This window comes from Acanthopagrus latus, chromosome 5 (genome assembly GCF_904848185.1).
Source record: "Acanthopagrus latus isolate v.2019 chromosome 5, fAcaLat1.1, whole genome shotgun sequence".
Lineage (NCBI taxonomy): Eukaryota > Metazoa > Chordata > Actinopteri > Spariformes > Sparidae > Acanthopagrus > Acanthopagrus latus.
In genome coordinates this window covers 23,411,495-23,439,379 of record NC_051043.1, presented here as the reverse complement: position 1 = coordinate 23,439,379, position 27,885 = coordinate 23,411,495, and the positions used below count along the sequence as shown (strand labels likewise).

The following is a 27,885-nucleotide window of genomic DNA, read 5'->3' as shown; positions in this document are numbered from 1 at the left end:
TTAGGCGTAGAAGCTTTATTTGATTGGCCGTTTTCCACTTAGAACAGAGTCACTTTCATTTGAACAGAAGTTTTTTTTTTTTTTTGAGTTTTACAACAGCAAAAAGGACTCTTTTTCACACCAGAACATAAAGGCAGCGACAACAGTTCGGACCTGGGAAGACACAAATGTCCTTACAACACGATTTGCAAGCCTTTTTTTCAAATCTGCTCATTCGCGTGGGTTCATCCCTTAATCCGCAGTGGGTGGAGTAGCAGTGCAACATTTAAAAAATGAATAAAGTCAGAGATTTTTTCCTTAAAGGGTAAAAACATTTCCAGCTGAGATGAACCCATGCTCTTCAGAACATCACGCAGAAAAACAACTGAGGGAGATGTACAAGCCTAATGGTGGAACTTTTTCTAGTTCGTGCATGGAGCTGAAAATATGAACAAGAAGCAGTGTGATAGCTCAGTTACGGTATAAGTTAAGAAATCGTTATCAATGACTCTTCGGAATGATTTAAACAATTTACAATTCATCGGCAGTATGCTATTTAGCAATTACAGTATGTACAAACTGTCCACAATATATATAAAACATTTTGAACATGAAACCACACTGAAGTGAAAGAAGTACTGTTTGAACTCTAAAACTTGGAACTCCATGTCCACACTGAAGCATACGATACAAAAAAAAAAAGAAAACCTTCTAGCTGACGACCTGATCACCAGTCACTCCATCACGTGAGACTTGTTTTTTTTTTTAAGAAGTGGCACAGTTACTCACAAGACGCATACATTCACAAATCCAAAAGAGCTGAGCTTCCCATTTTCAGTTTTTACATTACCAAACTAGACGACAGCGTCCTTACAGAATACATTCTCTGCAGAAAATGTCACACTGATCATCTGGTGTGTGTGTGTGTATGTGTGTGGATGTTGGACTGGTATTTTATAATTATTTTTTTCTCATGCATAATACATTGCAATACAAATACTTCCATCATCCTTCTGGGGTGCCGTTGCAAAGTACTTTTTTTCTGAAATTAAACATTGCAGGGTTTGGAGAGAAAATGCATTAAAAATAAATAATGAAAAAAAACAAAAAACGAGTGTGTGTGAAGTGTGCGACTGATATAGCAGAAATCCAGAGATTCATAAACACTCAGAAACATGAAACACCTAATAAAGTAGACACCAAAGAGCTACAGCTAGATCTTATTTAACATTTATTGTATTATTATTATTATTATTATTATTATTAAGTGTGACATCAAGACCTCCTGACTCCCAAAAAATGTGATGTCTACCTTTTCTTGACTTCGAGAAAAAATGGATTTTCGAGAATGGGGTGTCGAGCAACTTTACCACCTGTTATTATGAAAAAGTCACAAAACCGTGACACATCTCATGATGACTCAGACTACAGCAGCAAGTGTAGACACACACTAAAGGGGGGGAAGCAGTCAGCAGGGGAAACACAGACAGCAGATACGCTCTTGTATCCAGATGTACTGTATTTCTATACTTGGCTATCACGACTTCGCACCCACTACAAAATCTAATACATGTTGTCACATTGGAACCGTCAGAGATGAGTAATACACCGGATTGCACTTCCAGCTGTCCTGTACAAATTCTTTTTTTAACGTCGGATACCTCGCTGCAACAGTCGATTTGTCATGAGATTTTAGACACGACAACGAGGTGATAATTACTGTCTCATTTGGATGCACCAAAGACGAAGTCACGCAGCATTTTGTGTCTGCGATCCAAGCCAAACTCTCAATCTCGTTTTCTCTACCGGTTTTGAACAAGTGAATCGATGCTCTACCAATGTACGAAGTTGTCCGATCAGTGTTTGGGTTTGCAGGCTGACTTCAGTGGAGAACTACTGGGAGAAAGCCCCCCTCGGCAAAAAAAAAAAGGTGAATATCTTGACAAAGTATTGAGTAAACACATCGTGAACACAGTCTGCCTTCAAGCTGCTCGAGGCGTTGTTCAGAAACACCCGCAGCGATCTGACTAAAGATGCATATTGTTAAAAAAAGAAAAAAGAGCAAAGTAAAATGAAACGTCTCTTGGACAGATTCTTCAAACGAGACAAACAACTGCAAGCTACTTACACCAGCCCCACAATTTGAGTGGTATGAGTTACACAAACTGGTTTTTAAAAAAACTACCTCTGAGGAAAAAAACTGTCACTGTCACTAGAAATACCAAGAATGAACGCGTCGACACATTTAGCAGAAAGTTGATATGCTCAGAAGAATCTACCCTTGGCGAAGTGGTAAAACTGAAAGGAGTGCATCTGATCAGTGGAGAAAGCGGTTAGTTTTTACAGCACAGGAAGTAAAGGAAATGAACATCTCATTTGAAAAAAAACAAAGTTGATCCCTCAATGGGAAACGAACGAAACCTCATTCTCTTTGTGCTCCAAACCAAACATCACTGTTGTTCCTCTTAAACCCAATTTCTCATCCCCTCATCCCGTCTTTGCCATTCGATCACTCAATTCACTATAGCCCTAAATAAAGTGAGAGGAGCCGTGCAGCTCCCCTCTTGAAATAAATGCCAAAGAGAAAAGAGTGAGAGCGCAGACCAAACCACCGGCGACGGTGGCGACTGTGCTCCCCGATGCCCCCCGCCCCCCTCCGCCGAGGGTTCTCAGGTGGCGTCGTCTTCATCGTCGTCGAGGTGATAGTTGAGGGTGATGACGGCGCTGATGAACTCTCCGAGCTCCACAAAGTCAGCTGTGATAATGTTGATGCCGCTCTCTCCGGGTCGCTGCGATCTGATCCACTGCATCATGCCCGGTAAGGCCCTGGGAGGACCCACAAAAAAAAAACAAAAAAAAAACACACAAACACAGACACACGCGTCAGGGCAGGGTTGGGGCCATAAAAGTCACAAAAGATAGAGAGAGGAATAGAAAAAAAAGAGATGATTCATGGCGGAGAGCGGTAGGCTGCAATAAAAGATCTCTGTGACGCAGCATGGGATGTCTACAAGCCAGACACCAGCTGTGAGGATGACACTTGGAACACGCCGGACATGTTCATGAGAGCCGTGCACCGGAGGGAGGGCGTTACTACTGCGCGGCAAAATATTCTACGAGCCGTCTCCTTCCTCGCGCCCGGCTTTCTTGTTCTGTCGAGCCCTCCGAAGCGAATGGCCGGAATTTGAAAGACGCCTGAATCAAAGTCACCAAAAAGCCTGGTGAGAAATGGCAGATAGTGGAGTTGCCGAATGAATAATTCATGCCAGGGGGAAACTGATGGTTATTCTGCCGACGCTTTTAACGAGCTGGTGACATTAAGAGGGAGTGACATGCAGACAAAGCTGAGGGTAAATCAGAAAAAGTGAACCAGAACTGAGAAGAGGGAGATTTATAGAAAGAGGGAGGATGAGAAGCACCGCCTCGGGTCTGTGGCAGCTGTTCAGAAAAAAATAAAAAATAAAAAAATCCCAACCCTAACCCCCTGGATTTAGTTATAAAATGCCACAATGACTCATATGTGTGTTGGTGCACATGCCTGGGAAGGTTTGTTGTGTTGTTACGGAGCAAATCATGTCTCGGCTGTGGCCTCTGGTGTCTGAGGTGTTGCTGTCATTTTGCTGGTGTTTATGTTGACTAACACTGTGTGTAATCACAGGTGCTAAAACTCCCGTGGCATCACCCATTGGTTTGTGGACTCTCGTTTTTAAACCCTCGAGTTTGACGATACGTCCTTTGCGTCATCTTGTTTTTTGGCACCAGAAGTGACAATGTATTGGATGAAAGGTGGAGCTGGGGCGGAGATCCTGATTAGATCTGACTGAGAACACGAGGACACACCATGATAGTAGTTTTATAGCCCTAAAGCATATCCTGATTTATCTATTTTACTCTACACGCGCGTCTATAATTCACAAAGTGAACACCATGCTGTACTGAAGAAGACTTGAAACTGGCAACTGAGTCCACAAACTTATTTTGAAACTGTTCAGGTAATAAATCAAGCAACAAGTAGTGTTATTTTCTCATAAGCTTACATAAAGTCAGACTTGTTCTTGAAACCAGCGCAGTTGCTCCCTGTCGGACAGAATTGCAATTTCCAGATCGGTTTCAGTTTTCAGACCAGGAACCTCCGTCCCTAACCCTGCATCTCATCATAACTATGTGTTACACTGAAGATGAACATAACACACTCATACACCGATGTACACACCTTTCTGTGATTGTCTCTCTCAGTCCACTGGCCACGCCCTTCATCACAGTGCTCGCCTTGGGTGTCAGAACCACCTGCGAGACAAAGAAGGTCCCCTTCCTCCTGCAAGAGATACATCAAGTATTTGTTTATTTTTCACTGTGTAATTTTTAGAAATTTGTAGGCACAAAAAAAAAAACTCAAGTCCAAGGAAGCCCATCTCATTTTTCAAGTTCAAAAATGTTCTTTTTCACGGGTGAAACATTTTTTTTCATGCGTCGATCTGAGTGAAGAAATGTCTTCTTCATAGGTAAAACTCATTTTCTTCCATGTCTAGAGTGAAACATTTTTCTTTTCACAGATTTTTCTTTTCCATGTTGAAGCATTTTTGTCCATGTGCAGAGTGGAATGACACCTTTTTTTCCCTTTCATGGTCAAATTTTTTCTTTCATGTGTCCAGCTGAGTGAAAAAATGTGTTTTTCTAGTGTGAAACTTTTTTTTTTTCACTCGGCTCGACACATGAAAAGAGTGAAAACAAAAAATCACTCTGTGTCACACATGAAAAAACAATTTGAAAAAAGTGCACCAATAAATAAACAAATAAATAAATAAAAATCTCTCTTGCCCCTCAGGGCTTCCATACAATTCTATCACAAACAAGAATATAGACATTAACGTTTTGGAAATTGAGGTTTGAGGTTTTCAAAATGTGAATGGAAAATACAGCTTTACATTACGTGCATAATACATTGTGTATTCACACACAGTGTGTAGTTCAGACATTGTGATAACTTGTGCAGTTCACTGTACTTCTCATCCTCTTAGTTGACTATTCTTAACCAATTACAGCAAATTAAATTGTTAGTAATTACATCCTAAAATCTAAGCAAATAGAATACATACATCTGACTCATCATGGTTAGACTTTCTAATGCTATAGAAAAAAAAACATAAAACACAGGTGAGGATACATCAGCAAATAACTGATGCAATAAAAACATCATCATGTGTGAGTGACATGACGAGTCACAGAGATTGTGTCCCAGTCAACCGTTCGTATTAAGGAGACAGAGTGCCAACAGTGGAATAACTGCGAAGGCCGACCTGCGGTCCGTGACAGACGCCTGGAGGAACTGCACCAGCTTCTCTGGATCTGTGGTGTTGGCCCAGGGAGAGGGCATCATCTGTCCCGGCCACAGGAAGGGCACCTCCAGAGCCATGGGGTGGTGGTAGAAGACAAGTACCTGGTACTCCTTCTCCCACAGGTACTGCAGAGTCACCTGTGGGTGGAGGGAAGTGGAGCAGGAAGTTATAAAGAGAGACATGGCAGGAGGCGACACAGGGGGGAAAGAGAAGTGAGCTCCTTCTGTGCTGAATGTCGGGGAGAATTGTAGTGAATAGAAATAATTGGATAAAATTGCCCGATGCTATAATCATTAAGCGGCTTTGTTCAATATTCGGTTCTGAATAACCATAGAAATGGTCAGGTATGTTTTGTTTTGTTTTTTTGTTTTTTTCTGAAGGCAACGCTCGAGAGCTGGAGGAGCACAAAACACAATTCAGATTTGATTTTCAGAGCTATTACTGGCTATTCAAGAGGCAAAACACATTTTTGAAAGCGCTTCATACATTAACAAAGACGGAGGACTACCTGCGCAAAAATTAAATTCCTGTAAGTAATAGATACGGCGCTTTAGAACCTCTCTATGTCTTTTCTCAATTGAATTACTCAATAAAACAAAAGCAAACTCCAATATTTTTACATTTCTATGGTTGCAGCATATACTGTATCAATATTATAAAATACTGCAACCTTATCGTGTAATACATAACATATTTGGTTGCTTAATTAAATCAACATAGCAACAACAACAAAATATTCCCTGTCAGTTGATTGAGGTGGTTTTAGCTGCAAAATAAGCCATTTCATCACAACGGGAAGGCCCGTACACCTCACGTTCATCTGAACTCATCCTCAACCCTCCATTGTCTAAAACAGATGTAGCAGGATTCAAGGACTCTGTCATTATTTTGTTTTCTAAACCCTCATTTAAAAGATGACAATAAATGTACCTTCTCCTTTTTCTTTTATTTTGTTTCTCATGAGGTGATTTACTTTGCGAGGATGACCTTCTAACTATTACAGCTGAGGGGAAAAAAAAGTTTTCAGTGGATTAAGTTTGTGTAGGAGAGCAACTGCGAGGCAAATAGGTGACGAGCCGATGTGCTCCTGGAATGATATCTGTGGACGAAAGAACACCAGTCATTTGTCTACTCTATATTTAAACACCGCCCCAGATGCCCCTACAGCTCTGAGAGGGAGTTCGTTATTTCCAGAATCCGATCGTCTCAGCCGGAATTTTTTCCTCTTCTCTACACTTCAGCCTCACTCAGGTGCGCGGTGTGGGAGTTGGCGAAGGTTTTCGATGAGCTTTAAGGCTGATCGGTATTTGTTCTGCCAGGTTCCTCACATGCATAATCAGCTCGGGTTGGGGTTGGAACAGGAAGTGGAAGAGAGGAAGCACAGGGGGAAATCTGAGCACGGGAGGATTTTCTACTTGACTTCTACGCAAGAGGGCAAACAACAATGAGCAGGGATGTGATAACCATCGTTCTGCATCTCAAGTGATCAAATCAGAGAAATGAGAGTTATGCAGGGCTGAGAAAACAGTAATTATCAAAAGCCTCTGAACACACACGAACGCTAAAAATGCTTCCCCGTTTCCTCTCTCAATCAAGAGCTGTTAAAGGGGAAAGAAACGTCTGAAATAATTGTTCGAGTCCTGCTGTTAGGTCACTTAACTGTTTTTAATCCCACTGCCTGCTAAGCATCAAGTGTATTTGAGTTACCTCCTGAGCAAAGACGACTGGGCACAGTTTGTCTCCGAACACCTCTTTCAACATGGCCACCAGTTTTTCGTGGTGCAGGTTCTGCACGCCGTAGAAGTGGTTGAAGTCCAGGAACACGACCTCCCGGGCATGAGCTGACAGGAAACTACTGATCTGCTCCAAACCTTCTCTCACCTGAAAGAAGAAAAATGAAAAATGCATGTATTTATGATTAGCACTTTGTATTAGGGTACACATATTATCTATTAACTAGCTGCTCAATAACATGCATTTTGATGGCATTTTGGCCATTTTATTAGGTCACAATAAAGAGATGCCCTAATTAAGAGTTTTCTCCCAATGACCTCCTAATTACTACGTCAAGATAGTGAGTAAGGAAGTTGTTTTACATGGATTTTGATCTCAATACGCCTTGATCTGTTTAGGCCTGTCAAAGTGGCAGCATTACAAGGTAAGGCAATCCTCCCTTAATGTAGATAATGAGTGAATTTTTGTTTTTGGATGAACTTATCCTTTAATAACACTTAATAGATTTATTTTCTCATCTGACAAAACCACAAAACCACAAAGCAAAATTGTAAGCATCTGAAAAACTGCTGATTTCAGTCAGAATATTTTCCCAGTTCTAAAATGACACACACACACATGTTGCACAAGTAATTGTAGAATACAGTATTGTAACATTAACAAGTGCTTTATGATGACTTATAAAGAGCCAATATGCTACAAAAATGCTTGTTAATATGTGCACTCTTATGTTATGTCACACAATCATATGACACAATTATATAAAAAATCACCAGACAAACAGCTGTGTTGCACTTAAAATCTCTAAAGGACCTTGTATAATTAAGCTCTCAGTCTGCACTCACAAAGAAAACTGCTGCCACACACACACAGACACACACAGAAATGCACAGATATCCCTTAGCAACAACAAGCCTTGGCAAATGTTTATCACATCAAAAAAAAGAAAACACCCAAAAACTGCGAGCTAACCGTGGCACTGAAGAGCCCGTGGGCGAAGAACAGCTCGTTGTCGGGGTCGCGGGGCTTGGTGGAGATGCGCAGGTCAAAGAAGCGGATCCCAGCCTCCAGTTGGCTGTTGAAGTTCATAGTCTGTGTAGCTAACCACTTCCTCATTAGCTTCTTGGCCACCGTGCCAAAAACAGAAACAAAGTTCTGCACCGTCTCTGGCTGCTCGGGGCCCACCGGAGACGCCTCGTCGATGTAGAAGCTGAAGGAGTCGTGGGAACCTGGAGAAGACACAAACAGACTCTGTATGCAGGTCTTTGAGGGGCTGCCTGTTTGATGGCTGTGGGGAGGTGAGGGGTCAGTGCTGGAAAGCGCTGGGGTCAGCGCTGGAAAACAGCCCGGCGCCATGGCAACAACACCGACTGTGTGAGTAACAGCCTCCATGGTTAGAAGTTATGAACTCCGACAAGCTGAAAAGAAGCAGGCCTGTGCTCACATACGCGCACATTTCCCATCCATCACAGAACAACAACGCTGGTTATTACATTAGATTTTTCTGAGAGCTCTGTGTGTTCAGTATTTCTGCAGTGAATCCTCAAATCCAGTTGTCAGTTGGTGGCTTCTACCTACAGTAATCTTGTACATGTGGTCCAAAAAAGTTCCTGATAACGGACACTTTGTCACGAGCAAGACAATTTCGCCATAGACGGAGACCAAAACCACTTTTTGTACACAGGATGTTTATTTTTGCTAAAAAGTTGGGAATGTTCATTTGGGGCTCTGTTGGGGTCGCCTCCCTTTGGGAGCCACCCTCAAGTGGCCATTCAAGGAACTGCACCTTGTGGGGCTTGGGTCTGCCAAATAGAACGTTACCTCAATAGATAATACAGAATTTATAGTACTTTGACCTTGGTAACAACCTTTTTCCAGATATTGGTTTCTCAGCAATTACTTTTGCAGAGTCAATGGATATGATGCTTGAAGAGCAAGAGCCGGCGAAACTGATCTCTGCACCAACAAGTTGGGACAAGGGCAACAAAAGACTGGGAGAGGTGTGGGATGCTCCAAAAACACCTGTTTGGAACAATCCACAGGGTCAATAAACAGGTTCACTGTAACTGGTGATAGTTTTATTGGGTGTGAATTCTCAACAGGCACAATCGTTCATAAGCAAGGATGGGGCGAGGTGCAACACTTTATGAAACACATGATTGTATAAAGGGTATTATTACATGGGCTCAGGGACGCTTTCTACAACAGGCAATCATTTGCATTGTGTGCGTTGGGAATCAGAGGTTATAGTTTCAGGGACTCAATGAATTGTTGTGAGTGGCCAGTTTTGTTTCGACAGACAGCACATGGGCTTAATTAAGACTTTGATTCAACCTGATGTTGGTCTGATACACCACCTCTGTAAATCTACTAAATTCCTGTAGTACCCAGTGATTCAGTTTGCAATTTCTCATCCTTGAACCCCTCAGAACGGCTAACTTATATTTTCACAGTGGCAAATGTATAATTTCTTGTAGATAATAGGATCCTTCATTCGGTGTCACCTAATCCAAATAATGCAGTCGTTAAATGCTTCCTTACTCCTGTTTAATGGATCTTAGTGGAAACACCTCCTTGCTGATGTAATTCCTGGTGGTAGCGGAAATAAGATCAGCTCAATCAGTGAAGTTTTTCAACATGTCAGCTTATATCTTGCAGACAGATATAGAATAACTAGGCAAAATTACTGGCTTTGACTCATATATTAATGACACAATGCCTTGCCGCTGAATTGGACTGACCTCCAACAGACAGGGTTGATGAACTACTGCTTTAAATGCGAACAAGTTGACCTACCATCTGGTGGTGCCTAATTATCTTCTTGCAAAAATATATAAAGATCATGAATCTATTTCTCTTCTGCAGAAAACAGTGCTGATACAAAAAACTGTGACTCAAATGTCCTTTTTCGGTGCCTCGAGAGTCACAAACACATTTCCGTTCGCCAACATTGTGTTGAATTGGCGGCAGAAATGTCCGGCGTAATACATCTCAAAACCTTACATAAAACAGAAACGCCCAGAATAGATCGGTACCGCTATTTCTGAGAAACTGTTTCGGTATCATTTGGGTGAAGAAAACAATTTAAACAAAAAGCTTATTCTAGTTTTATTGTGTGGCTAATTATTCAAGTTATTCTCGGAGCAGCTGAGTAACAGTGTTCACATTAGTGGCAGTAAAAATAACACTGGACAATTTGTCAAAGTCTGTCAATGTATTGATGCATTCCTTGGTAAACCCCCGTCCTTGCAGCGGATCTGTGAATTCTAAAGGTCGCGTGTCCTTCCATTAAAGAAAAATGTGTGTCTTTGTGCGTTCGTGCCGCCGCTACATGCTAATCAGGCTGATCGTAATTCTGGTGTCCCGTTCTCATCACTGCAATCAATTTCTCATCCTCTTTTTGTCTCCTAATCATGTTCCCTCACTCTTTCACTCAAACAAACATACAGCCTCCCCTCCTCCTCCACCAACACACATACACACACACACACACACACACGGACTGACTCAGCGCCTGAATTGACCTTCAGATGATACTCCAGTGCCAAGCCTTCGCAGTCGGCCCAGAGAATGACCGTAAGCAGGGTAGACAGCTGAATCCTGGGGCAGAGGAGCAAACAGCATCACTGCAGGCTGAACCGTACCGTCAGGGTCACAGCGCAACAGAGTATGACCTTAACCAGCCGCAACAGCTGGCTCTGCTGCTGCGACTGCTGCAGATAAAGATATCTCTCTCTGCCTCTGATGGTTTTCTGATACGACAGTGTTCATTGTCCAGTAAACTGCTGCGTTACTACGTGAACTGATTATTGCTTTGTCTATGAAATGGCAGAAAATAGCAGGAATTACCCAATTGCATGGCCCAGTGTACAGGATTCATGGGGATCTGTTGAAAATTATTATATTCTTCCTTGTCTTTATTAGTGTTTAAATACCAGAAATTAAAAATTATGTTGTTAAGATGATAGTTGATTCACTCCTGAGGGAGGTGGGCTGATGTGAGGACCTCATCGGTGTCCGTCAACTCGATGTTAGAGAGGAGCGTGAAAAAAAAAACACAGCCAGTGCTGGTGTATTTATACTGCGATCAATAAGTACAGAAAGCACTTCAATATTTTATAATCTATACAGATCAATATTTTGGTATTTTTGGCAAAATTACATGTTAGAGGAAGAATATTAGAAAGACTTTCCAATTCAATGCACTCCATCACAACACCACCACATGCTACCACATCAGTAGGGAAACACATTATGGTCATTATCATCTTTATGGCAGACCTGTTGTATCGGATCACATCAGATTGTGCAACTGTACCTAATGAAGAGCCAGAGAGTGAACCTGTAATAGCTAGGAGACGTAACTGTGCAATTCATGAGGACATTCCTGTCATATGTAACTGAAGGAGAGCAGCTCACACAAATTAAATCCAGCAGTCCCATAGGATGATGCAAGAAACTGCATCTTAGCCAGCTTTAATGAAAGCTCCTGTAAGGCAAACTAATAAAGCTTGCTTGTGCTTTACTAATGAGCAATGCCTTAAATATGTATGACGAAAAGCCTGTGCATCACGCTATACTGCACAAAAGAAGCAATCCCGCGGGAGGAGCAGAGGCCGAAGGGCAAAGCCTTTCACTGAGTGTGCAGGAAACATCCATAGGATTCTGCAGAGGGAGCTGAGCGGAGAGAGAAGGGAGAGGCACATTCAACATGATCAAGCTCTGGGCGCGGTTAATTATATTAATTATCTTTACATTGTGAAATCTTTTGCTCAACCTTAATGACGTGACGCTGACTCAGGAGCAACACATAAATATAAGAAGTAACAAACATTTTCGAGTTGAGTCATATTACTTTTTTATTCTTATTGATCACCTGAACTAACACCGCACATTCATCAGATGGTGAATGATGTTTGGTGAGGTTTTCCTCTTTCTTTACCTGACGAGAAAGTCTGAATAATGGCTATATCCATGGTGTGTGCATAATCACTGTCAACAGCAATCACTGTTAGCACATAGCTTACTAAAGGAAAATCTATATCACTGCCTCCCTCCTGGCCTCCGCCTCAGTGATCTAACCGTTCCCTCTCTTTTGAAAAACACCCAGTTCGTTAGGAGAGACCTGCATGGTGATTCTGCTCTGGTTCCATCTGATCACACATGATTGAGAGTGCCACAGTCGGTCGTTCGGGAACGACGTGCTTCCTGAAAACAACACCCCGACTGTCTACTCTCACGCTGGTTGATGCATTTCATGTGTCACAGCAGCCGCGCAGAGCAGCACTTTCTTACATGCACAGTGTGAACTTTGGGAACTCTTCTTTCCCGCACATCAGCAACATTAACACAAAGATGGTGCCCCGCGGGGGGCGAGGAGGACGTGAATAGAGAAGGGAAAGAGGTAGAAGGATAAAGGCTGAAGCCAGCTGAGACAGTGATAACACAGCGAATCACATAATGATGATGATGACAACAATGAGGATGATGATGACGCTGTTAGTGGGTGATGACTGCTACCTTAGAGAAAATGACCCACGTTAAGTGAGTCATTCTGGCTGAATGAGAGTAGACCATTCAGAGGAGCACTGGTGGTTTATTCCCCTTTTTCATGACAAATTGTAACGATGAGATCTATTTTGGGTGGGAGAGGAGAGGAGAGGAGAGGAGAGGAAAGGAGATCTGGCTTCATGTTTTTCTAAAACTCCTTCAAGAGTTGGACTTTCCATCTGCGTTACCCACCTCCCTAATTCTTTAGATTCCAGCTCAATGCTCTCTTTTTGTTTGCTCACCTTGCAATGCTTCTCCATCTCTCTCGAGTGGCACCGCGCACAAAAGCACATACATTTCGGACGAAACAGACTTATTTCACTTTTTAGAATCAAGATAAATTTCCTCCTGCTGGAAACTCAATTAACCTCCGGTGGTGAGGCAACAGCAGCACGTTAAAAGAAAATTCGTACCTAACCACTTCTGTCTGCTTCTGAGACATTTTGACAAAAGTTCTACTCCTATAAATGGGAAAGTTTATGAGTGAAATAGTTTATTATGAGTATACCAAATACTAATGCAGCAACACTTTCTTTACAAACCAGAATCTCTACACTGTTGCTAAAAGTCATGAGAGGCAGAATGAGTGTCTGATCAAACGCAGTGACTTTGGTCTATCTACAGTTGAGCTAAATGAAGATTGAGGAGGGTTTGTGACACATGGGAGCATATCTATTACAGAAAACTGCTGCACCCATCGTACCTCTTTACCACCAATATGCTTCATTCCTCTAACAGGAGAAATCTTTCTCCCCACCAAACTATTTTCTCCTCCTGTGTTTGTTTTGAATTTCACATCCTCTATTTTTAAATGGCTTTTAGCGGCCTGGTTTCCTGCCCTTCTCCAGTGTTTATCCTGGCATCTGATACCATTCATCCTCCTTGTTCAGGGGCTTAAGTGGCAGCAGCACGGATCTAGTCAAGGGACTGATGGACAAATTTACAGCTAAAAGTCCTTGGCCAGCCTTTACCCTGAGGAGATCGCAAGACTGAAGATGCCACTTCTGCAATAGATTTGTTGTTTTTTTCCCCCCGCAAGGCCATCTTAACTTAATACAATTGCTTTCACCCTTTTCCCTGTGGCCTAAGGTATGCTATTCATTTCTTACCTCCGGTTGAGCCTTAAGCTGTTGCTGTCAGCCATCGGAGGTTAAGTGAGGCTCCCTCGAGCCCTGTCGTGTAATCTGACACTTTGGCTCTTTGTGGTTGCTGTAGCATCTTTAAAGATGAAGTCACTAAGTTGCATCCGAATCATCTCTTTCGACAAAAAATTTTTACACTTTTGTCACATCTTCATTTTTAGATTTTGATTCGGTGAAAATTAAATGCAAATTTTTTCCATTTCCACTAAAATCGTGACTCATTACAATTGCACTACCTGTCTTAATAATGGCTGCATGATTTTTGTTTTTGCATATTATTCAGCCCTACTCTCAGCTACAAAGTTGTTTAGTTAAAGACGGGATTGATAAGGTTTAACTTCTCTCTGCAGCTGTTGACATGCAGTGTACCACACAACTCTCATCTTGCAGTCTGCCTGCTTTGAATTGAAGCCCAACAAGATGTAAACATCCCCGACAGCAAATTAATCAATATAAGCTTGACAATCTACTGTCCAATTTTTAATTCACTACCATTTTTTTCTGTTTTTTATTAGTCTTTAGGATTGTGCTAATTGTATTAAGGCCAAATTATAACAGTAATGTTATTATGGCAATTCTTTTATCATAATACGAAACACTGGTTGACATTGTTTATATTAGCTAGAACACACATCACCACATGTAATTTAAAAGGGGTAAACATATATATTAATAATACATTTGCAAGGGGAATAACATGCCAATCTTAACCCAAAAATAAGCAAACGCAGCTTTAAAGGCAAATAGGTTTAATTTCCTTTACCGCTCGTTCAGAGAGTGAATGTAAATACAGTGTCTTGTTATATAAATAATGATATTACAATAATTGTAATCATTTTTTGGTAGTGAAACTCTTTAATTACTATGGTAGTGAAATTCCCTTCCCTTTAGAGCCCTTCCCCTTCTTCCAGTGAAGCTTGTTTCATGGTGCCAGAACAGAGAAACAGACTGACGGTATCTCTCCCAGCACACCTTTGCTGACCAACATGCAGCCAGGCAGTCTGCAGCACTCACCTAGCAGATCTAACAATAGCCACAGAGAAAATAGCCCACCGTGGCCTCTGCTGATCAGCTTGATGAACGGAAAGCAATAACTACTCCCTCCCTCATTCCCTCCTCTAACTTTAACGACCTCCATCTTTAATCTGCTACCACTTCCTCTCTCTCTTTCCTCTCCTGCCCATCGCCTCACCCTTTCCCCTAATTAGCTGTAGAGTAGAAGTGGTGCGGGTCAGCTGGCTCGTAGACTCGACAGGTCGCCGCAGTGTGAGGCCAAAGTGGCGTGTAGGGGGGGCAACACGCAGAAGCTGAGTCATGCCTGAAAGCAACCATTTTTCTTACGTCAAGAACAAGGTGGTTCTTACCATCAGAGGACTGGCAGGATCATGCTCATGAGAATATGTCATACTCTTATTCAATAACTGCTACAACTATAATGTGCTTGGCTGCTGCGCTGTCATGACTCACCGTTAACATAGTTAGGTTCCATGCTGCCCCTCTGATCGAAAAACCCGACCTAAATCTGACTGCATTCACAGCCTTCTTGTCTTAAAATTGTTGTTTTAATCTATGTTTTAACCTCTGTCTTCTCATATCTCTTCTCTCTCTTGCTGGATGAATTTTAGGCAGGTTCCACAGCAGCGAAACACTGAGTCAGCGCTTCTTAGGGTGACAAGTGATTTATTAGCATCTTTGAACGCAATCACGAGATCATGCAATTTTAATTCAGCTGGACCTCTCTGCTGTTTTTTGACAGAATCGATCAGTCTTCACCACGTTGTCGGCATCGTTGTGGCGGTTTTGCGACTAAGTCATGGCTGAGCACTTGATGAAAAAATATCCGAATCAGAGATGCCCGTGCATACAAATCATATCATCCAACAAATACATTTGTTTTTCTTCGTACGGACACCAAAAAAAAAAAAATCACATCTTCACTTTCAGTGAAAGTGAAATGCAAATTCTTTCCAATCCCACTGCCATTGCCATGTCTGTCTTAATAATGGCTGTATGATTTTATTTTTCATATCACTCAGCCCTGCTCTTAGCTAAAAGATTGTTACGTTAAGGATAGAAAACAACTTTATGTCTTCTTGAAAAGCGCTGTTTTAAAATCCTCTTTATTATTTTTTCAGGGGATTTCGGACACTGAAAGCCTAAAAAACGTCTTTTGCTTCAAAAGAGCTGAAGTCCTCACACCGACTGCACCCTAGGCTTTTTCTACCTAAGAAATCAAAGCTGTTTGTCACATTTGGGGGCCAGGAGACATGCTTTTATCTCTTTACCTATTGATTACTGTAACTCATTGCCTGTAGGAGTCAGTCGGCCTTGTCTTGTCTGCAGCTTGTGCAACATGCAACAGCAAAGCTCCTCATGAAGACAGTCCATCCTTCCCTCCCGTACAAGCCTCTCTTCTTTGGTCAGCAACTGTTCCTTCCTGCACTGTAAATTAAATATCTTCACTTGAATTCATTTTTCATTGCAGGCCCTGTAATGGAAACTGATTTTCAATGTCTGCCTATAAATAAACTTGCCAGCGTGTCACATATGCATGCTGGGTGGAGCGAAGGTACCTGCGCCGAGATTAGCTGCCACCATTACTGCCACCACGTCAGTGCACATGATGGACTGAGACAATATCCGTGGGTCTATTAACCCCTGCACCTTCGTGAGTGAAAATTAATCTGTTCTAATTGCCTACTTTGGTTACAGAAACAATAAAATGATCGAAGAAAACTAACTTACGAGACTGACTAACCATTCAATCATCCTGACCACGGCAGTTTACTGCTGCAGTGATTGTCTGTGACCAGTAAATAAGATGTGAGGGAAACATAATTCCAGCAAAATTAAGTTTTTGAAGTATTATAATAAGGGAAATATTAATAACGTACCTTGCACTTTGCAACAATGTTGCAACAATGTAAATCAGTAAAATGTTCACTAACAAAGTATTACACTCGATTTCACGCCAAAATAGAATTGCACTGTTCACTTGCAGCGACAAGTTAACATTAGGGAAAAAACATAGTCTGTTCTAATAAACAAAAAGTTACTTGAGACCCTTTTTCTAAACATTGAACCAAATTCTCAGTCTTTCTCCTGACATGAACCAAAGTGCTTTTGTAGCTAAAACTTAATGACAAACAGGTCCGGACCAAGCTTTAACTTCCAGAGCTGAGAAAATGGAGTGTGCAGTTCCTTTAATGGCCACTTTAGGCTCTAAAAGCGGGTAAATTCCTCACAGACAGCTGAATGGAGGGGAAATGTCACTTGATAAACATACAGAGAGGAGATAGCGGAAAGAAATGACGCTGGACAGCATAATCTTGAATAGCAGGACAATAGGAAGAACCAGAGTATTTTGTGAGTGCTGACTGGAGTCAGAGGCTAAACTGATCACAATCAATCGGACATAAAAAAAATCCAGGGTGCCAGCTCATTGGAAGGGGGACAAAACTGGTGCAATAATCATCGAACATGCAAGGCGAAACTCAATTCTCTTTCTGTGTAGACACAGCTAGCGTGTTGGCCTCATCTCACTTGGTATGTTCCAGGTAGGTAGACGTCTGAAGGTAACCAGGCTTTATTTGGCTCGCTTCAACTCCACCCACGGTTTGAATCAGCTGGGAGTTAGTCGGAGTCAGGCATTGCTACAACGAAAATTGCTGGAGCCAACAACGCAGTGGCTCTATCCACTTTTTTATTCCCAGTCAATGGTCGTAGAGCCTGCACTTTACATACGCCATCACCCCGGTCACCTCCTTGCCACTCCAGCACCGTACATTTTATCCACTCAAAGAAACATCGGTTCTGAACGCAATCCAGGCGGCATTCATGTTGTTCAGCAACACATAATTATGAAAACATTCAATACTATGAAAACGTTATTTTGGAGCAGAGTGGGTTGATCAACCCCATCATGCAAGATATTGATTTTAACCTGTTTTCACATAGAGATGGGCCAGGTAGATTAAAGGTCTGAATCACAGCACATATGGTTGGTACATACAATCTGTGGTACAGCAGCTGCTACCCCAAGGATCTATAATCTGTTATGTTTATCCTGCAGAAGCTCATCTACCAATTATTTAAAACATGACCAATTATACATTAAAACATCATAGAAATCTGAAACTAATTAAGTCTTCTCTGTACCCACGAACACCCTAAAAATAAATTCATTGCCAATCATACGGACGATTATGTATACTAATGAGTACAGCTGTGCGATTGCTTGCTGAAAGCTGGCAGCACAGACACAGTGGGGACTGTTTAGCTTTTTTGGCAACAGCAGAGCACCATGTCATCACATCGACCCCACATGGTAGAGTACTCCAAATTGCCAAAACACTCTGGCCTGGATCATTGAGGCTGTCAGCTGGTGAACTTTTTTTTTTTTTCCCAGGAAAATAAATAGCATCACGAAATTCAAGGCAACAGTGGGTGGATGCTGAGGACTGTACAGCAGGAATCTAACATGAAGAAAATCGTACTCTTACAACTCTGAGGAAGAGTGGACATTTGTGGAGAAAATAAAACTCATCATCTAATTGGTCTCATGTCTGTCCTGGTTTTCATCCTGCTTGAACAAAGGCTCGTAACACTGCGCTCTTAGATGAGACGTGATGTCACACTCCAAAGACACACTTTTGAAAGAAATCACACACACACACACACACACCACAGCAGAGCACATGGTTGCTGCTGAATAGGCTCTCATGAAATCCTGTGGATTATGAAATGTATTTTCGACAAACCTTATGCCCAGTGTGTGCACACAAACACAAGACGGTGCACAGAATAGGAGGATGTTTACAGAGTCTGTATCCAAATGGAGGATCAACTGAGAGCAGCTGAGCTGCAGGCTGCAGGGCCAGTAAGAAGTAATGATACCTAATTAAATGGAACAGAGCATGTTCCCATGTTTGGCATGGATGAACTGTGGTGTAACACAGCACGTCATGTGCTCCAATACATTACAGGCATGAGGGAATACATGTCATGTTGTTTCTGTCTGCAGTCCGAATTTGTTTGAATCTATAATTAATTGGATTTGTCTTGGCGTCCTTAAGAGCAGCGGTGAGTGCGGGTAACGCGCCACGCCCCCTCGGACACCCGGCTCCAAGCCATCTGCATCTTGAAATGCCATCATGGCACATGCCGAACCCTGAGCACACCAGGTAGTCTGTAGTCCAACAGCAAGAGGGAGAGATGGAAGGAGACAGAGGGAAGAGGAGAGGGCGAGCGCAAAGGATTAGGAATGCAAGCAAATGAAGAATGAAAGCGCTTCGTGCGGAGGTGTGATAATCACTAGGCAGCAGATATGGAATTAACCGGCTGCTAATAAGCCATTCCATCAGTCAGATCAGTGGCGGGCTTTACAGCCAGCGTCTCCAATTTGAATGGAGTTTAAGGAGGCCTGCGCACTGATTGGCCACAGGTCTGAGAGCACAGACTGGAGCCATCCCACTCCCTGTCTCCTCTCCTCTCCTCTCCTCTATGGCCACCACCCCAGTGCGAAAGCCAAAAAAAAAAAAAGTCCTACACAAAACAGAGCAGCGTGGTTCGTCTGTCTGCTGCGAGTCTTTGGAAGGCTCTGGCAGTCTGTGTGCCTCGGGGGAGGGGGGCTGATCGCTTGGAATACGACATGGAGATGCTCGAAATCATCATGTGGGCACTGGAACATTCATAACCTTCAGACAGCGGACCAGTGAGAGGGGCAACTGCACTTCTAACGTTGCGCAACAGGTCTCACCGTTGGTCCAAACAGGGTACAGAGGGATTAAAAAAAAAAAAGATTTAAGATCGTGGGAGACGCATGGCGTGTAAAAGTAAAACGTGAAAGTTTGCAAAGCAGTAAAAGAATAATTTGAGCGTTTCCACTCCAAGCGTATTTCTCGTGCGCTAGGATGGCTCCGTGCAAGGTAAAGAATACACCTACCAGGAATGGCCAGGTTGGTGAGCGGAATGGTGTGCATGCTCTGCGGTAAACTTGCCATCCAGTCCGCGAACCGCATGTCGCTTCTCCCGTGAGACGAAGCCATGCTGCCGCCGTGCACAACGATCCGTTCTCCCGGACCGGTGCCTGCGCCAACGTGGAGTGCGCGCTCTCTCTCTCTCTCTCTCTCTCTCTCACTCACTCTCTCTCATCTTTCCACACACGCACACATACACACACACTCCCTGCCTCTCTCTCCCTCTTTCTTTCTCTCTCTCTCTCTCTCTCTCACACACACACACACACCCGCGCGGCCGAGCAGCAGTTCCCCCCCGAGCTGAACACATCGGCGGGCGGCACAATAACGAAAATGCGGTTTGTTGGATGGATCCAAATGTGACAACATGGCTTTCTAATAATACGCAGCACTGCAAGGGGTACATATTTCAGTTTACAATCACCTCCTCTGATACAAAAAATAATCCCACATACAGCCTCGCTCAACATGTGAAACAGTAATTCTATATAATCCGTGCTCTGTCTCTTGACGTGTATAATAACCAGACCTACCAGCTGGTAAAGGTGCAGTAGGAGCCTAGTTTGGGCCAAATGTGCAGGTATCCTCAGAAAGACACAAGCCTGGCAGCATTAGGGATGTGTGTTGTCTAATTCTATATGTTATCCAGGGAAACAAAGGTCTGTCTGAATAGACTCTAACAGGTTGAAAGGAAGTTCCACTTGACCTAGGAGGATCGTCTGAGGCAATGCACTCAGATGAATGGGAGCAATATGAAAGTGATTCATCAGCACCACAATGAATAACTGACACATTCACTGTGATCATAATCAGCAGACCTGGCCGACTTAAAAGTGAGCTGCTCAACAACTAGGTCACCTTGATTCAAAGATGAATCGGATGGAACTTTTTTTTTTTACTTTCCCCACAATGGGGACCATTTCAAACCTGTGCTGGGTCATCATGTATCATCGTATCATAGATGTGACAGGAGGAAGGGTTGATCGTATTAAACCGCTGTGAACACGCAAAATCAATAGTGACACATAACCACCGCCGCATAATCAGAAATCAAATAAACTGTCAAATATTACGCCTTGCCTAGATATAGACTGAATATAATTATGGTTTATCGACATAACTAACATTTGTTCCAGGTTGGATGGTGCAGCCATACTGTAATTCATCACTACTATGAAAATAATGATGGTTATAGTCTGGAGGAACATGAAGGAGGGCTGCATTCCATTAAGGTTGAGCTAGTTTCTACATCTCTGGTATCGCACATGCTCGTGCACAGACATGGCTTACTGGGACACTTAATAGAATGAGCCATTGTTAACGTTGCTGGTCACACCTGCGCTCGGTGGCGGACTCAGGGAGTTAGAAGGGCAGGTGCAGAAAACAAAACAAAAAAGAACACCAGATGTATGCGGTGGAAAACCAGCACACAGAAAGTCCTGATACACTGAGGCAGAGAGGGCACTTCACCGCATTTTGTCCACTGGAAGGGCACCCTAGAGGGCACTTGTCTTGCGCAGGGGCATCCAAGAGGACTCTTACGCTATGAACACAGGGGCACCACTTCTAGTGATGTAAAAACATTAAAGTCAACAGGAATCCAACTTTTAAAGATCACATGGGAAATAAGTTACATAAAGAGAAATGATTGAGGGTCACTGCAGCTATGTGTTGAGAGATTATGAAGTGATTTAACATGAGAAGTAAAGTAGGTCTGATGTGTTTTTCTGAAGCTCTCGTGGAAGAGTTGAAGTCGTTTTCGGACACTAGAACAGGCAGATTTCTGCCAACCTGAGTGTCCAAAACAGCCACTGTGTACACTGTCTACTACATCAGCCTCTTCATGTTGACTGTACTTATTCACATTCTTTTGTAGTTACGTCAGTGCACTATTTGTGTAAAAGCCTGTCATGTTTCTCTTTCCACAGCATGTCGAAATAGGTTAAAAATGTAGGCTTATAGGATACCACCCTAGTTTGATTCATGAAGCGATGTACTGGATTAACATCAACAGCCAGTGGCAACAGCCCCCCCTCCCCTGTCACTTTCTTACATTTTTCTGCTTGACGATCCAATCCAGTTGATCTTGAACCCAAAAAAGCCCAGTGGCTGAATTCTCCAGTTACGCAACAGCCCTCAGGTAATGTCCCCTCTCTACTCGAGTGGAGAAATCACATCAGGAATGTCAATGCGAGCACACCGTCCATATATAGAAACCTCTAACCTGTAGAGTGTCAGAAGCCATCACCCTCAAAGCGGTCGTTTGCTTTCAATCACAGCGGACTGACGAGCTGAATAATTTGAGCACACTGGCCAACTGTTGGTGTTTTTTTTTGAGAGAGACTTTTTTTTTCTATCCAGTGATCATCTTCACAGTTAAGAGGCAGGAACTATTCCTCTTGTTTCACTCAGCAGGTTGAATTTTATTTTTACATACAAAGGCAAAGGGGACAGCAAAGGTGTAAGTAGAAAATGTTAAGGCCTTGTGTTTTCTGGCCGAAGTGTATGCCAACCAAAATTGATGGATTAATGAGGCAGAGTGAAAACAGTTCGCCACTGTGGCAGAGGTGATTACAAACACTTTTTAACAGTCAGCACATTATATTTTACATCTCCCTCATTTATCCAAAAAGAGAAAAAAAGAAAAGATATTTAACAGTGGTGTATATTCCAAGGACAATTGGTTCAGCTCAAACTACTTCATAGACATTAGCTGGTTATTCCCTTCTCTTCCAAACATTTGAAAAATATTTGGTAATAGCTGCACAAATATTAGTAAAAATGAATAACTTAATCGCGCAATAGAGAACCAAGAAATGTGTCCAATAATTAGGGATAAGTAAATCCTTCTGATATTTGCGTGCTGATTACCAGGGAACTGAACCAAGCATTTGTGTTTTATGATCGTATTTGACTCTTCAGCAGCTTTTCCCAGATCCTTCGCAAGCTCCTCTAGATTTGCTGCATAGCCCTCAGGTTGGGAGACACCTAGAAGACATCAGGCAGATCAACATTAGGAAAACAGATTTCCCATGGTTGTGATACTTGAATTTGGAAAATGACAGTAGTCAAACTGTTGCATAACTTACTGCAAAATCTGTGCCAGTGCATGCCTTGATATCCTCGGGAGTAAGCCCCTCCCACACTTCTATGAGAGTCAGGCCTGTTTTCTTATCGACATCAAACACAGCCTGGTGAAAGAGAAACACGGCAGAAAGAGAGGGAGGGAAAGAAAATAAAGGATAACATGTTAAGAGAGAGATAGCTAGGGGCTGGTGACAAGACAAAATGGAGATTTCTTTACTATGATTTGTGGTCACAGATTAGGTTGTGGGAGAGCTTCAAGAGGTGGAAAGCCTGACTGAAAGCAATGTTTTAAAAAAGTTTTCACATCTATGCCACAGACGAGAGCCAGAGTACCACTTCACTATCATTCAAAGACGACAAAATAGCTGCAATTACTGTATATTGGTGACAGATCCATGAGAGTGGGCCCTCAACTTTCTGGACCACTACACAGAAGTGAGCAATTATGCTTTAATTGGTGAACTACTTATAACTGTTGAAACATCAAAGAAAATTTATTTTAATCATGTAAATCATCGAGTTGAAATGTAAAACGCTGGGTAGCTGACAGTCACCTAGCATCACACTCGGGGGCAAAGTGCCAGAGAAAAGTAACGCTCTCTGTTATGGTTTCTGAAAAGAGCAACAAAAGAAAATTAATTTGACACAATGGTGCTTGAAGAGTACCACCTGTTATTACCTCTTTAAGCCTTTTTTGTGAGCTTTAATAGCTAGTTTTATTCTTTGAGCCATTTCTCTGTTTACAACATGAGTGCTATAGTTTGTTCTCCCAAATGGGCTCACCATGAAAGTTGATGTTACAGGTGTTCCACAGTGTTAAGGGATGGACTAATTGCATTACTCTCCCATGACCCCAACAATTGTTTTGCTTTATTTTCTAATATTAATACTTAGGTGGATGACAAAGGCTACAGTTATAAACTGAAATGTCTGCTGCAGATAGCAGCAGTAGGTTACGCTTCACTTATCACGTGTGGAGAGTGAGAAGAGTTTTGGTGCATTCCATTCACCTTGGAAGTGGGAAGCTGGAGCTGGGAATGACGTCATACCCGAGTTAACGGCATCAAGTACAACAAGTTGGAAAACCACTTCCTAACCAGGTCAGAGATTCTTTATGCAGTACACGGTATTTTGCCATACAAACACTGAGGCAACATGTCCAGAGATAGAGGACGGACAGATCTGTTGTGATAGAAGTGCTAATAAACAGTATATCCTGTTTTTTTTATTTGCGAAGCAACCATCTTTGATTTTGAAATTGGGGTTAATGAAGTGTGTCCAGCTTTCCGAGTTGGAAATTTGACTTCAAGGGGTGCTAAAGATGAAAGTGCCGGCAGGGAACTCAGAAAAGCAAAAGCACCTATATATTTTGTGGCAATAGGGAATCTTCTAACATGGATGAGGGAAGAGGAGTTGGTTACCCCCGGTTACACTTTGGGTTAGTGGCACAGTCCGAGCCAGTGTCGGTATTTGGCGACTTGGGAATGAGACTTAACTACCTTCTCCAGAATGACTGAATAGACATGCAAAATAAAAATAATAAAAAAATAAAGCTGTGCAGTATTCAAAAGCTGATTTAGAATTCAAATGGATCATTTGTCATGTTCTCATTATGTACTATATAGATCTAAAGGAACACAAGACTCCAACACAACTAGTTAGGTAGGCTTACATATAATACAGCTTTTACAGTAACCCTTTAAAACTGAATATAGAGCAATATCCTATATCTATTTACGCACACAATCAACAAAAAGACAGACAAGGCACACAGAGTTGAGCTGGCTCCTGTTGCTTCTCAGCAGGGACTGACAGTAAGCTGTAGTCACATCCAGGCAAAGCCCGTCAGGACTCTCAGCTCATTATGACCGCGCACACAGTGACAGGGCAGGAGGCAGATATCTCACTCCAATATAGCAAGACAGATGGAATGTCACAGGGAACAGGGGTCCATGGATAACACAGCCCCCCGACACGCATCTCTAATCGTGACACGTGTCACAAGTGATGAACGAAAATTAAAGACTAGTCCAAAATGCACCCAAGGCAGTCGATAGGGGTGCGACACTGGTGTGAAGATATAGCAGGTGCTATGTAATATCAATGTGAGCTCACACTTTGACGTGCTCCTCTTTAAAATACACAAGCTAGTGACACAAAATTGCCTGGGTAAGTAAATATTTAAAGAAATCAACTTTGACTGTCCTAGTTTCCAATGTCACACCTACGATTGAAAAACAATCTGTGCCTCTACTTGCAAAGCAGACTTTTTGTTGTGAAACTGTTGAGTCACCTTTCTTCACAGTCCTCAAAGTCACCAGCATCATTAACCAGATTGATGCAAGCTAGTCATTAAGAAGTCTACCGCATGTGTTGTCTGGCGAGAAGTGGGCTGAATGTCAGAAAAAAACAAAAAGCCACCACCACTCTGCCCACTTGATGCTTTAGACAATGTGAATTCAATGGAGTAAAAATGTGCATTTTACACTCAAACAAATAAGATTTCAAATTTGAGTATCTGTTTAATGGATTACAGCAAGGCATAGATTTTGAGATGTGCGCAGACAAAAATCTCACAGTAGGACCATAAAAGAATTTCAATTTGCTGGAATAATAACCGCTCCGCTTATGAAGAAAGCTACAGGTAACACTTTTCCGAGCCCATTATGATGATTGAATAATTCAGGAGTCACTATGCTTAATTTGTGAATGAATGGGCGATTGTTTTTTTGCTTAAATAATTCCCAAGAGAAGAAAAAATAATGAAACACTTAGCATGTGCACCTTTGTCATGGCGGTAGCTCAAGCACCAAGGGCCATGGAAGTGATGTGCTTTACTCCCTGCACATATGATGAACCAAAAAATATCACAATCCATCATCTTGGTGACAATGCTCCAAGCGAGCAAGCTCGTGAACAAGGGAACTGTGGTTAGTAGAGGAAGAAATGGCAACATAGTGCATAAAGCGGTCCAAACGTACGGACAAGCAGCAGAGACACTGCCTGAGGCAACAGGTTTCCTCCCACCCTGCACGGGTCTCAAATCACAGCAACATTATTTAGGACAACGCTTGAATCACCATCCCTCCTGGCCATCGTGAGCCAAGGAGGATGCTGTGCTTGTGAGAATATATTGTGTATGTCAGCATCTGTGCATGTGCCTGTGTGGAGGGAAAAAAAAACAGGGATTTTTCGTTTGTTTGTTTTGGCAGGTTTGGAAGCCAAAATGAGAGTTGCTGCTCTAATTTTGTGAACAAATTGGAGCAGAAATTTTAATCATGTTAAATAAAACAAACTGGAGAATAAATTGTGGATAACCCTTAACAGGCTTTATTAAAGGCACCGTTTGGTTTACAGTCCTTCATTTTTTACTGCTCGGTGTTTCCTCTGGTGATCACCACAATCTTTTCTCACAACCCACAAGTGATTATAATCACGGTGTTGTTGGCTAATAAAGAACAAAAAGCTCCAGTGATACAGCCGCTGGGTTTTTGTATTTTCTTCATCTAACCATGAGATGCTGCATAAAAAGGTTAAACTAACCATTATGACCAAATTGGTTTGCTGTCCGGTGTGGAAACATTGGCTGACACACTGCAAGACACTTCTCCAGGTGTTAAGGTAAGTATTAACTGGTGACAACATTTAGTTTCTATCTACTGCTACATCCTGTATGATATGTGATACAATTGTACTGAGGGAGCCTTGTTTACTTCATAATGTTTGCTTTTATTGTTACATGTATCCTGACAATAACAGGTAATTGTTTCTTTATCATTGTCATAGAGAAACAAGGTAGCAGAGCCCACGGTTCTACTTTGAGATTTATCACCGTCTAAATTAGACCACAAGGACTCTAGGAAATATGTAACGGGCAAGTTGACTCACACTGGCAATATGAGGGGAAATCATTTCTACTCATTAAACTGTCTCATTGTGTGCGTCTTGTGTGTCTCTGTGTTGTCAGGTTTAAAAGGCAATTTTGAAGAGCTATGCCTTTCCCATGTTTCACATGGCTTTTGGAAAATTCAACTGGAAAAAAAATTATCACAGTATTTATACTATAAACACTGCATGAACTACATTTCAGTTGTACCTTTTCTTTAAATCAACAGCTGTGGCTCAGCGGTAGAGCCAGCGTCTTGTTATTGGAAGGTTGCTGGTTCGATGTCCCTGATCTGTATGTCAAAGTGTCCTTGGGCAAGATACTGAACCCCGAACTGTTCCTGATGTGCTGGTCAGCACCTTGTGTGGCAGCCACCACTATCAGTACATGAATGCATGTACGACTTACTGTAAGTCGCTTTGGACAAAAGCATTTACTTTTGAGAATTAGGGGCAAAGAAAACGTGTTATTATAAAGGTAAGGTTCAACACACTTGGATGATTGCTGTCAAATCAGCATGCATTCATCTTCCCTGTTCCGTGTGTTTGAGCAGCTACCTTTACTTAAGATGGATATCTATTGGCCTGTTTATTTTGACTGGCGTGCATTTATATGGAGCAGTTGTCTTTTGTTTGGGCTTTGAAACAAATCAACTCTTCTAACTTGTCACTTAGGTTCCTGATAGGGAAGTTAATAGTGTCAGATGGTTTTGCAGTAATAGCAATATATGAGGAGATCTTGGGGGTGCCTGGGGGCAAACTGCAGTGTGCATATTGTTTATAGATCCACCTTCACCAATTAATAACGACAACATAACAAATACATTTCATGCACTCTGGGGTCTAGAGGGTTCTGGCATTGTCTCAAAGGTATTTTTTTTTGGTGTCTTGGCTGCACTTCTATTATGTGCACATGTTTGGCATGTCAATTGGTACTCATAATATTAAAAAGGGAAGAAAGGATGCCTGAGAAAAATATAGATCATTTGTTAGAGATGAGCAAAATCTGACTCAGCAAAAACAGTACACTGTTATATTATGGAATTATTGTTTCATTATATTTCACAGATTTCACAGACGGAAATAGACTGTGAAATTACATGTTTAATATAAGTAACATGAAAAATCTCTAACTGAATAACCATCAAAATTTGAGTTTTCACAATCTTATATCTCATTTTACTTGAATGCAGT

The 27,885-nt window shown here is 42.1% G+C and overlaps 2 protein-coding genes across 2 annotated transcripts in view; both read right to left on the bottom strand.

Annotated features, from left to right (window-relative positions):
- On the bottom strand, nucleotides 1-19,896 carry plcxd3 (phosphatidylinositol-specific phospholipase C, X domain containing 3). Its single transcript, XM_037099554.1, has 6 exons — nucleotides 19,686-19,896; nucleotides 8,022-8,278; nucleotides 7,023-7,196; nucleotides 5,277-5,452; nucleotides 4,193-4,294; nucleotides 1-2,805 (listed from the first exon to the last, which is right to left on the bottom strand). The coding sequence occupies exons 1-6, from the start codon at nucleotides 19,786-19,788 to the stop codon at nucleotides 2,649-2,651; spliced, it is 969 nt and encodes a 322-aa protein (XP_036955449.1). The 5' UTR covers nucleotides 19,789-19,896; the 3' UTR covers nucleotides 1-2,648.
- Nucleotides 19,897-22,116: 2,220 nt separating this feature from the next.
- The window catches only part of oxct1a (3-oxoacid CoA transferase 1a), a 44,489-nt gene continuing 38,720 nt past the window's right edge, over nucleotides 22,117-27,885 (bottom strand). Inside the window, exons 16-17 of the mRNA XM_037097418.1 lie at nucleotides 22,809-22,910; nucleotides 22,117-22,707 (exon numbers count right to left, since the gene is read on the bottom strand). Of these exons, the coding sequence (XP_036953313.1) occupies nucleotides 22,672-22,707; nucleotides 22,809-22,910 (138 nt within the window). The 3' untranslated portion in view covers nucleotides 22,117-22,671. The remainder of the gene's footprint in view (nucleotides 22,708-22,808; nucleotides 22,911-27,885) is intronic.

Bases quoted from the DNA above. Each gene is read 5' to 3' on its own strand.
- plcxd3 (XM_037099554.1), bottom strand. From the start codon at position 19,788: ATGGCTTCGTCTCACGGGAGAAGCGACATGCGGTTCGCGGACTGGATG. The intron at 4,295-5,276 runs GTCGGCCTTCGC...TATCTCTTGCAG, and splicing joins GCGTCTGTCACGGACCGCAG to GAGGAAGGGGACCTTCTTTG. The intron at 2,806-4,192 runs GTGTGTACATCG...GGGTCCTCCCAG, and splicing joins AGAGAGACAATCACAGAAAG to GGCCTTACCGGGCATGATGC.